Source organism: Juglans microcarpa x Juglans regia, chromosome 1S, assembly GCF_004785595.1.
Source record: "Juglans microcarpa x Juglans regia isolate MS1-56 chromosome 1S, Jm3101_v1.0, whole genome shotgun sequence".
Lineage (NCBI taxonomy): Eukaryota > Viridiplantae > Streptophyta > Magnoliopsida > Fagales > Juglandaceae > Juglans > Juglans microcarpa x Juglans regia.
The window spans coordinates 7889824-7902206 of record NC_054595.1 but is presented as its reverse complement, the minus strand read 5'-3'; the positions used below and the strand labels follow the sequence as shown (position 1 = coordinate 7902206).

Here is a 12383-nt window from a genome sequence, read left to right as displayed (position 1 = left end):
TTGGATGATAAAGTGGTGTCTAATAAGCAAACAGAATGGGTGAGGGAAACAACTAAGGAGTAGGAGGAAGTAGAGAAGGATTTAGAGAATGAAGGAATAAGGAATGAAGCATTACTGAAGGGTGAGTGAGGTGGAGGAGCAAAGGGAAGAACTGTATGAAACCATTAAGGAGTTTATTATCAAGAGGGCTCCATTGAAGGGTGAGTGGAAGAAGGCTAGAGAAAAAGGGAAGAAAATAGTTAGCTTTGGTAGATGTCACATTAAAAAAAGAAAGAATGAGAATGAGGAGGGGAAAGAAAAAAAGAGGCTGAAAGGAAAGAAGAATAGTAGAATCTTTGATGGTGAGGAATACAATCCAAAAGAAAGCATGGTGGAGGCTGTTCATCAACCCCACCATTCTCAATGAAAACTTTAAGTTGGGAGTGCCGAGGGCTTGGGAACCCTCGGACAGTTAAAGACCTTTGCCTTATGGTGAAAGAAAATGACCAAGATTTAATTTTCTTGATAGAAACCAAGTTGAATACTGAGTAGTGTGTGAGATTGAATAAGAGGCTTAACTACAAGGAATGTTTTGTGGTGGAGCCTATGGGAAAGAATGGTGGATTAGATCTTTGGTGGACTAGCAGATTGGAGGTTGAGTTACTAAACTATACTCAGAGGCACATTAGTGCCTGGATTTCAGATGAGAATGGAGATGATAGGTGGTTGATGACAGTATTTTATGGCCAGCCTGAGACTAGTAGAAGAGAGGAAGCTTGGAATCTGTTAATGAAGCCGAGTGTTAATCAAGGGTGGTGTGTTTTAGGGGACTTTAATGAGATTATATCTAATGATGAAATGGGAGGTAAGCCAAGGTCAGAGAGACAAATGGAAAGCTTCAGGGCAGCTTTAGAAGAGGGTAATTTGTTTGATCTCGAGTGGAGAGGGAACAAATTTACATGGACCAACAAGCATGAAGATGAAACTTTTACTAAAGAAAGGCTATATAGGGCAGTCGCTAATCCAAACTGGGCACAAAAATTCAATGATTATTGGGTGGAAGTGCTAATTCGTAGAAGTTCAAACCACAGGCCAATTTTGTTGACAATGAAAAAGAGAGGACAAAAGGCATGGAAAAGGAAGAAAATCTTTAAATATGAAGCAAGCTAGGTCAAAGATGAGGGTTGCGAGGATGTTATAAAAGGGGCTTGGCAAGATATGCAGAGGGAACTTCATGCTCAAAAACTTTAGTTTAAACTGGAAAGATGCAGAGGTGCCCTTTTGAGGTGGAGTAAGCAGATTAATTCAAATAGACTCCAAGGAATAAAAGAGAAAACTGAGTTGCTAAAAAAACTACAAGATGAAGAGAGTAGATGCAATTCTGAAGAAATCAAAAGAGTGCAGAAGGAGTTGGGGGCAATGCTTGAGAAGGAGGACCTAAAATGGAAGCAAAGAGCATAAAAAAACTGGTATGCAATCGGAGACAGAAACACTAAATTCTTTCATGTTTGTGCATCTTAAAGAAGAAGGAAAGAAAAATGTGGTTAAACAGGTTTTGAATGAGCAAAAAAATTTGTTTACTAATCAAGAAGAAATTGAGGGGGCTTTCAACAATTACTTTGAGAAATTGTTTATCTTGACAAGACCAAGCTTAGAAGATATTAAAGGCTGTGTGCAACAGGTGGAGACTCGAGTCACAAGTGAAATGAATGAGAGGCAGATCAGGCCTTTCTACGGAATGGAAATTGAGGAAGCTGTCAAACATATGGGGCCTTTAAAGTCACCTGGTCCAGATGGTTTTGGTGCTTGTTTCTACCAAAATCATTGGGATATAATAGGTGAGGAAGTGTGTAATGCAGTGTTGGACTTCCTTAATGGTAACTCTCTGCTTTCTCTAGTTAATTTCACTTACATAGCTTTAATCCCCAAAAAAAATAACCCTTTGAGTGTTACTGAGTATAGGCCTATTAGTTTTTGTAATGTCATTTACAAAATTGTTTCTAAAGTGCTTGTAAATAGGCTAAAAGGTGTACTGTCAGACATCATATCACCCAATCAAAGTACTTTCATCCCAGGAAGGATAATCATTGACAATATTATGGTTGCATATGAGGTCCTACATACAATGAATGTGAGAAAGAAAGGCAAGGAGGGAAGCATGGCCATCAAGCTTGATATGTCAAAGGCATATAGCAGAATTGAGGGGATTATTTGGAAGCTATCATGAAGAAGCTGGGTTTTTGTAGTAAGTGGACAAAGATGATTATGAAATGTGTCTCTTCTATCACATACTTAGTGTTGGTTAATGGTGAACTAGGGGTAAAAATTTATCCATCGAGGGGATTAAGGCAAGGGGATCCTCTATCCCCTTACCTTTTTATCATGTGTGCAGAAGGTCTCAGTGCATTGCTCAACAAGTTTGATCAGCAAGGGGAAACAAGAGGGGTTTTAGTTGTGAGAAGGGGCCTGAGAATCAATCAACTATTATTTGCAGATGATTGTGTTCTATTTAGAAGGGCTACTGTGGAGGAATGGAGAAAAGTGAAAGGGATTCTTAGAAAATATGAAGAAGCTTCTGGTCAGTTTTTAAATAAGGAAAAGACAACCATGTTTTTCAGTTCAAATACTAACTCAGAAAGCATAAGAAGAATCCTAAGGGAAGGAGGGGATTTAATGAAAGGGAACTATGAGAGATACTTGGGACTTCTTCCTATGGTAGGTAAATCTAAGTATAACACTTTTAGGTGTTTAAAAGAAAGAGTTTGGCAAAAGATTCATAATTGGAAAAATTCATTTCTCTCAAGTGCTGGGAAAGAAATTATGATAAAGGCTATTTTACAAACTGTTCCATCCTACACTATGAGTGTTTTCATATTACCAAGGAAGCTTTACAAAGAGCTTAATGGTATGCTAGCTAAGTTTTGGTGGGGTAACCAACAAAAAGAAAGTTGTATCCAACGGAGGAGTTGGAAGAAACTGAGGCTATCAAAAGGCAAGGGAGGACTGGGATTCAGGGACCAGGAGATTTTTAACTCAGCTTTGTGGCAAAACAAGGCTGGAGGATTTTGTAGAATCCCTCTTCCTTAACTGTACATATCTATAAGGAAAAATATTTCAGAAATACTTCACTATTGGAGGCAAAATTGGGCCATACACCTTTATTGATATGGAGAAGTGTGTGGAGTTCATTGGGCTACTTAAAAAGGGACTAAGGTGGAGAGTGAGAAATGGTAACAGGATCAAAATTTGGGGCCAAAAATGGTTATCCACTCCATCTTCCTTTTGTCTACAGTCTTCAATGGCTATATTTGATGATGATGCTAAGGTTAGTGAGCTCATGGTTGAGGATAAAAAGGAGTGGAACGAGGTCCTAATTAGAACTATTTTTATAAAAGAGGAAGCTGATCAAATATGCTACATTCCTTTAAGCAGAAAGGATATTGAGAACAAATTGTTATGGGGACCTTCAAATAAAGGCATGTTTAGTGTCAAGAGTGCTTATTATTTAGAATAAGAAAGATCAAAGGTTGTACAAGAGGAATCATCAAGAGGGGCAGATTCAGATAGCAGATGGAAACATTTATGGAGCTTGAATTTACTGGGAAAGTTGAAAATGTTTATGTGGAAGGCAGGTAATGAGTTGCTAACTACAAAGAGGAACTTATTTGTAAGGAAAATAATTGAAGAACCAAAGTGTCCTATTTGTCTTCAAGAGGATGAATCTATTATGCACATTTTATGGCATTATCCTGCTACAAATGATGTTTGAGCTATGCATTTAAAAACTTTGCAGAAATGGAGTATAGCAGAAGAAGACTTATTGAGTTTGTGGGAGAAGCTGTCACATAAGCTTATAAAGTCTGAGATGGCAGAGACGGTAGTTATTATGAGAAGCTTGTGGATCAGACGAAACATGTACATCTTCGAAAAGAAATTCCTCAGACCAAGCAGTGTTATCAGATCAGCAAAGGAAGCCTTGTGTGAATTTCAACTAGCTCAGTCTTCATCAGAGGGATAGGAGGGGCCTACCATAGTAGTAGGTGGTAAAAAATGATGGAAACCACATTAGTAGAGCTTTGTAAAATCCAATTGGGATGATGCCTTGGAAGTAAAAGCAAAGAAGATGGGAATAGGATTGATAATCATAAATGAAGAGGGAGAGGTCATGACTACTTGCAATGATGAGAGACCAAATGTTGATCTACTAGCTATAGCAGAGTGTTATGCTTTGAGGAAAGCAATGGATTTATGCAGAGATCTCAACTTTGACAAAGTAATGTTTGAGGGTGATGCACAGGTCATTATCAATGCAGTGAATGAGGCAGATGAAGGGTTATCTTATTTTGGCAATATCATCGAGGAGATGAAGATGGTCCTTCAAGATTGGTATGTTTGGAAGGTTCAATATTCACATAGAAAGTAGTAATGTAGTAGCACACAATATAGCCAAGGCTGCTTTCCAGACAGAGGAGGAGATGGTGTGGATTGAAGAGGCACCAGTTTTTGTATTAGCTAGTTTATAGATAGACAAAAATTGTATTGAGTTTACAGATATATGAATGAATGAGGAATGTTTTCAAAAAAAAAAAAAAACCTTCCGTTCTTGCCTATTTTACTACTTTCTGTAAAATCCTCAGTCGACATACTCTCCTGTCCAAGTCTATGGAGCAAGTGACAGTGTACTAAACCACAACAATTTATTCAACACTGGTGCAACCCTCACGGTTGTAATGGAAACCTCCTTTCCGAGTACGGCCAACAAAAATCACAGTTATAGTTGGTGTTTTTTAACCATATTATAGTCTATTGACCAAGAGAACATTAGACTTGGCTACACCGTCAGTCCTAAGTTTCCTCCTATATTTCTTGTTACACTTCAACGAGTGTTTAGCATCTAGGTTTACAAATTTTAGGACGATTGCAAGGAAACTTTCGATTATTAGAATGAAATAATTTTCCCAGAAAGACACAAAAAAAAAAAAAAAAAAAAAAAAAAAAAAAAAAACCAACCAACGAAGACACCGAATGCATTTCTTTATTTGGAAATAAATCTTATTTGATATGAAATCTAGTGACTTACAGAGGATGCCCATAGCCACATACATGCTTCCTTGTCTACCCTGCAGATAGATCTACAGAGTAACAGTTTCTAGTACTGGACATTTTCCTTCTCAAGCCGCATCAAGCTTTCTCAACATTTTCGACATGGGTGGTAAATGTGAAAAGTCTTCCCTCGTCTTTCATCTCAAGCGTCATTAACTTCAGAATTACTTGCATCTCAAACTGTGGTTTCCACTTCCATCAGATATTTGAAAAGAGTCTTCACAGATTATACAAAGTAGGCCTGCCCTCAGAAATCACCGCTGCTCACACTATAGCTTTAGTTAATGCCTGCGGATATCTTACTACTGAACCAAACACACCTGACATCTATTCTATTACAGCGTTTACACTCAACAACATACAAACTATGCAAGGTAGGAACCTTTCAGTGCCCCATTCTACACCCAAGTTTCTCCGGTTTCTCCCCTAGAATTTACAATTCCAAGAATTTCATTCTTCTTAGCTGGCTTATTCAACAGGAGCATCGGATGCCTGTATAGTTTCCGCACTCCTTTTCTCAAACTTAGCCAGTCCCCGGTATCATATCCCCCTCTACATACGTTCTTTAAACCCTCCATTTCATAACTAGGTGTCTTGCAACTTGGCACGTATTTGTATGCTTCGTCCCCATTATTTTTCTTTTCAAAGCTCCAAAGTTTCTCCATGGTGTCAGATTCCAGCTTGTCTAAAGTTCTACTCCTTAATAAGTCGTGTTTGGTAGGCCTATTGGTGGCACAAGGATCTGAAGTCTGCGCACATGAATCTTCCCTGACTGGAATTGAGGAAATTGGGTCATCACTGTGGCTGGGAAAATCTGAACATGATGGGAGTAGCCCATCCTTGGAAGCTGATTCATCTCTTTCTCGAATGGTCTTCAGAATCAGCATCTTCATGAAGTTCATAACTTGCACTGCATGAATCAGTGCGGTCAAAGGATCTGCCATCTGCATCAAAGAAAAAGAAAGATCACTCTCTTTCTTCCCCCACCCCAAAGTTCACAACCAAAGTGAGATGTGTTTGCAATCCAATAGAACTCTTTCATTTTTCATTGAAATCACAGTTGCCAGTTGTTGCAAGCCTGTACATCTCTAGTCCCATCTAGAGGACTCCATCTATATCAGCCACCAAAAAACAGGGCGGTTGTATTGGATGGCTTGAGGCTGATACAAGTTCAAAAATATTTCCTGATTACTCATTTTTTTACTTTAAAACCATTAAATTGACCATCAATGAATCAAGCATTCAAAAGCTCAAAATCACCTTGATTCGAGGCTGATATAGAAAGAACTTACAGGGCATTTGAGGCTAATTGTAATAGAGCAACCAATCATCCCAAGTAAAATAATGATTAATAAAATAAACCTTGAACAAATGTTATCAAACCTGAGTCATGTTGGGTGCAAAAACCATAGCGATATTGCGGGCATTCATCTTGTTGAACTGTTCATGCTCCACAACATCTGCCATTAAATTGATGGCCCAATCAAGCAGTGCAGCTTCTGTGGAAGGAAGTGACTTTATGAGTTCAGTGCAATCATCTTCTGTATTACAGTGCATCACCTGTTCTGGTGTGAGAGAGTCAAGTACCCCGGTTGGAAGTTCTCTAAACCATGCCTGCAGAGCATCATGAAGCAGGGGACACGCATCACAATAACAATATGTGGGGAAATAAAAGTCAAGCATCAAGCTTTTGAAAGCTATAAACTGCTACCAAATGCAATAAAACATATGACAACATCGCATTTAAGATACACTTTAAACCTTAAAAAATAAAGAGTTTCAATTCACAAGTAGATGGCAAAATCTTTATGGCCCTACCGAAAGCAAGGAACAAACAGAAGACTAGAGAAACTTAAGTATCATTTTTGGGTAGCTTATTTGAAATATTGGTCAAATGCAGGAGCATATGAAAGAAAATTGCATTAATCTAGAGATATTAGCAATTAATAGTTTGAAGGGACAACTGGAAGTCCTGTAACAGTCTAGACTGATAGCCTCTCCCAAACTAAGTTGCTATCTGTTCGCACAACTTTAGTACCTGAAGTCTATGTAACATGACATCCAATATGCGTACCTTTATCAAGCCTGCTAAGCTATGAACATCAATACCACGTGGCACTACACCTCTGTTTAACTGATCTCGAACATACTCTTCTTGGCTGTTCTCAGCATTTATGCGGAATATTCCTTCTGCCTTCAAGCATGAGAAGAATGGAAACTTAAGTTTTGCAAAGATATAATAGGTAGCATTTCAATAAACATATCAAATCAATAATTCAATGAACAAATAAGACGTACTTTTAGGCCCCCTTCTACATACAGTCTCTTTTGCATCATAAGAAGAATTGTTGGAACGCTATTCCTTCTAGCATCATAAGAACACTGCATTGACTTTGCAGAAACTCCAAATACACTTGCACTGTTAAAAATAATTATTAAAAAAAAAAAAAAAAAAACAGCGTGCAAACTAGTCAAATAAGATTTCATGGAAAATAGGATTCAGAATAAAACAATCATACAAGGTGGAGATTGAAATTAGGAAATGAAAATGGCTTCTAGTCTGAAATATCCAAACACCCTCCAACATTCACCAATAGGAATTTGTTGTAGATCATATTCTAATCACAGGGAACAAAATAGATTGATAAAATATCTCCAATTATCACATGTAAAAAATTCAACGTTACAAAGAGAAAGATATATCCCATGCAAAATGAACACGTAAGAAGCATTTAATTAACATGTTAGAACTACTCCAATGCACCCACAGTAATATGTATTTCCATGCTTCTTCCTGCTGTCAAAGTAAGCGCCATTTTCAACTAACAATAGTTAAATAGAAAGCAAAAGAAAGGCAGAGGCTAACACATATCAAGGGCACTGGTTATTAGGACATGCAAATGTAGGGAATAATCATATCCAAAAGTCTCTCTATCAATATAATACTCAATGCACAGTTCACAGTTCACAAGATCTTCACCATTTTATATAAATGATCTCCTAATGTTGTTCTTAAAAGCTTTTTCCATGTAAAGAAAAATATTCTAAAATCAATTGAGACTGCTTTCATTCATATCATCCTATTTTCTTTCCCTTGTTAGAAGTCTGAAGTGTTTGAACCACCCTCAGTAGAGGATGACAAATTAAGGTAATAGAAATTATAATACCTACATAAAAGAGAAGCAAGGTTAAATTAAAAGCTGCTGTTCTTTGTTCTCTAAGGGCTGGTTTGCTTACACAAAACCAAACTATCTCATCTCATTATATAATCATTACAATTTTGTCTTGCAGAGTATTATTCTGCATATATTTGAGCTCCTAGCTGTCGCGATGCCTCACTATCTACAACATGTATCGTTCATGAAGAAGGTAATTAGCAAGCTTGGCTAAGCGGGTTTAATCTTGAAGCCAAAAGAAACATCTAGCTTCAATGTAGCCCCCCTCCCGCAAAAAACAACAGAAAAAGAAAAAAAGCTCCAGCTCTACATCTTGTACCCATCTTATTCCTCCAAAACCGTACGGCAACAAACCAAAACTCTACGAGCACACAGCCCCCATTTCTGCAACCTAAAATTCACAAGGGGATCACAACCACCTATAAGAAAATCTCACAAACTAATTATTGCAAATTCACTGTTACTTCATCCAAAAGCACGAACAAATTCTGTACTTTTTCACTCTCAATGAAAAATAAATAATTGAATTTTGCAATAAATTAAGGAATCTTGTTCATTATGGGTGTGAAAAACCAAACAGAATTACATATTAAATAAATTAAAACCAAAGAAAAACCACATCATAGCTCACACATCCATATCCACCATTAATTATCTCCCAGTCATAGATAATGAAATATGCCTCCAATACATACGTATTGAAAATGAAAACGATTAAGAACCCTCACCTGGCGCTAGGCACCTTCCTTGGAACCTCGGGCTCAAGCTCAGTGGGCAATCCCAGAAAACCATTAAACCTATCAAAAGTCACATGCGAAACATGTCTCACTTCTGTGGGCCAGCTAATATCCAGTGAAGAAACATCGTCCCTCTCCACACTGCATGTCACCAGCGACTTCCTCAGCACCGCAACCAGAATATCCAGAATCGGGAACTGCGCGCCGTGACAATGTGACCGGCCTTGACAATTGTCGGCAGCAGTTCTTGTCCCCGGACCCATGTGCGGGCTGGTCGAAATGGGTTCGAGCAGGATACCGTCACCATCCTCCTCCTCCTCCTCCTCCTCCTCCTCCTCCTCAAGTTCTTCCTCTTCCTCTTCCTCGTCCTCGTTCTCGTCTCGCTCTTCCCCGTTGCAGAAAAATGGACCCGGAGAGGCGGGGTTGAACTGGGTGAGTCCCACAAGTCCGCAAGACTTGGATCGAAATAGCCGAGACATTGCTCTTTTTTAAGTAAAAAACCAATTAACAAATGAGAGTCTAAAACAATCTAAAGAGATCAAAAGAGAGCGTGTAGCACAGAGAAGGGAGAGGAAGAATAATTCCCAAAAGGCTAAGATGGGATTAATATATTCGAGCGAAAAAGGTGAAAGTTGTGTTGGTGGTGAAGATGGAGATGGGCAGAGAGGTGGAGGGAAGAGGACGAGGAGGCCAAGAGGTTGCTTGGAAATGCAAAGGTGAATGAATGATTTGAGAGGGTATGGTGGTGTGGTTGACACAGACATTTGCCTTTTCTGTTTTTCTTTTTGTTTGTGTTCTTTCTAAATTCGTGTTTACGTGGTATTGATGCAAAGTGTCATGTTGGATGGGTCAGCTGCTCCAGATACAGTAGCTGTGTGGCCTTGGTGACGAAGAAGAATACAAAGACATGTCATGAGCTCAACGAGTGTTATGTTTCGGCAGTTATTTGGATGTTGTCTTTAGGAATCCTTATAGTTTCCCTCTCGTACACAGATCGGTGGAGAGAAAGATGTACGTTTGGACCACTTTTTTTGGAGCATTCCCTAGACTGATTATAAAAGGGGAAAGATCTGTCATGCACAATAAATACTACTGATTTGAAAATTTTATAGATAATAATAAGATAATTTGTAAATAATAATAAGATAATTTAAATTAAGTATTTTTAAATTTTAGAAAATGAGAGAGAAAATATTGAATAAAAAATATTATAAAATTCGCATATTATTATAATATAGTTTTATAATATTATTTTTATTTAAGAATTTGAAAATTTTAAATTATTTTTTATTTTTTGTTTAAAAGTTTAGAAAATTTGTAATGATTAATTTAAAAATTTTGTATTTGAATTCTGTTTGAAAAGGAGATGAGATAAAATAAAATGAGATGATATGAGAATTTTGAGATGAAATTTATTTCCAAACAAGTTTTACAAACCCTAAATTTTATAATAATTATTGATTACAACACAAATATAGAAAAAAAAAAAGGGGTCAATATTGTTCAATAATGAAAAATAATCGAAATAATTTATTTACTTTTTGTTTGACCAAAAAGTTTAAACCAACAACTTCACTTTGCCGTCTTTCTTTTTAAGTGTACGTTTGGGATTGGGATATGAAATAATATTTTTTTATAGGAGAGCTTTTAATTGTAAATTTTATTATTAAAATGTTGTTTACTGTATAGTAAATATGCACTTAACGTTAATTATAGTGATTTTTAAAAAAATATAACGTTAATTGTAAAAGCTTCTCAATAAAAATTTCAATTAGATACTTTTTAAAAAGGTTTGGTTAATAGATGGGATGAGATAAGATTAAATAAAAGTTGAAGAGAACTACTACATATACAAATAAATTATATAAAAGTAAACTCACAAACTGATATAACTTCATAGGATCCATTAAATTTATTTCACAATAAAAATAATTTTACAATTTGACATACCGTATCAAGTCATATCAGTTTGTAAGTTTACTTTTGTGTAATCTCTTTGTATCTAAAGTATTTCTTAAAGTTAAAAATTAAATAAAATATTATTATAATATAATTTTTTAATATTATATTTGTTTTGAGATTTGTTAAATTGTTTATTATATTTTGTATTAAAATTTTAAAAAGTTGTAATGAATATAGGAGATAGTCTTTCTCATCTTGATAACCAAGGTAGACATTCACTCTTATTACGCTCTAAGAGCACTGGCATTGGTATCTCTATATACATATACAAAATTATATCTTTTAGAGATTGATTTTGCATATCAAGAAAAACTCTCATATTAGATTATGCATTTTTAAGTCAAATAATAATAAAAAATTATTTTATTATAATAATAATTATTATTATTATTATTATATAATTATTTATTTTTTTTCTAAAATTATTTTTTTATTTTTTAATTAGCACCGCTGCAAATTCAATCATTTAGCATCTACTATAATTTTTTTTCCTAAAATTCTATCCTTTGGTAGAGAGAGAGGGGAGGAGAGAGAAAAAGTAATAAAATAAATTTTGAAGAGTAAACAATGTATCTTTAAATTTGTAAAAATATTATTTAAAGTTATGCAAATTTTTAGATATATATAATCTAATATAGTTTAATTTAAGATCATATTATATAAATATGTAGATATATATGTAGGTACATAATCGCAAATGTTCTAAGTAAATTTTCTTTTAGAAAAGGAAAAAAAAAAAAAAAAGGCTCAACTAATATTCCAAATCGAAGAATTTATTACGACATTCTTTAGATACCTCCTGTCAAAATCAACTATTAGCTTTGAAAATAATACAACACTCTACTGCACATGGTTTCTTATGATGAAATGACCAAATTATCCCTCAAACAGCTGTAGGTGACCTCTTGGGATTCTGGGAAACCAAACCAAACTCAGACCCATCGTCAACTCGATCTATTACTTTGTGGATAAAAATTTAAGATGAGAGTTTAGAAAAGACTGATTGCCGCCTTTTTGAACTGAAATCAATTTAATGCAGTTTAATTTTAAGTTAGGTTTAATACGTGCGAGATTCGTAATTTTTTTTAATTCAACATATTTTTACATGTATGATTTATAATTTTTTTTAAATTTTTATAAATATATTTAAATTTATTTTAACATCTAAACTCATTTTAAGTGATTCCTACAAAATTTACTACATCATCTTAACTCACTATTATTCATAAAAAATTTAATTCATCTCAATTTAACTCAACATCTAAATGCAGCCTACACCTAATTTCGTTTGGGAGAGTTATTATTTATTAAGTTTATGTATAAAGCATATTATATATATTATAGAATCCAAAATAATAATAAATACACCTAAAAACTTTTTCATGCTAATTGATGTAGCAAATTTTCACGTACTATTATTACGTTA

At 35.3% G+C, this 12383-nt stretch overlaps 1 protein-coding gene across 1 annotated transcript; it reads right to left on the bottom strand.

Moving 5' to 3' along the window:
* Positions 1 to 4993: 4993 nt before the first annotated feature.
* LOC121246184 (rho GTPase-activating protein 5) lies at positions 4994 to 9784 on the bottom strand. Its single transcript, XM_041144235.1, has 5 exons — positions 8987 to 9784; positions 7381 to 7501; positions 7157 to 7276; positions 6466 to 6696; positions 4994 to 6026 (listed from the first exon to the last, which is right to left on the bottom strand). Exons 1-5 carry the CDS (start codon positions 9472 to 9474, stop codon positions 5481 to 5483), a joined length of 1506 nt encoding a protein of 501 aa, XP_041000169.1. The 5' UTR covers positions 9475 to 9784; the 3' UTR covers positions 4994 to 5480.
* Positions 9785 to 12383: the final 2599 nt, after the last annotated feature.

Coding starts and splice junctions, on each gene's coding strand:
- LOC121246184 (XM_041144235.1), bottom strand. CDS start 9,474: ATGTCTCGGCTATTTCGATCCAAGTCTTGCGGACTTGTGGGACTCACC. Junction 6,697..7,156: donor GCTTAGCAGGCTTGATAAAG/GTACGCATATTG, acceptor GATGCTCTGCAG/GCATGGTTTAGAGAACTTCC. Junction 6,027..6,465: donor TTGCACCCAACATGACTCAG/GTTTGATAACAT, acceptor TCTTTGATGCAG/ATGGCAGATCCTTTGACCGC.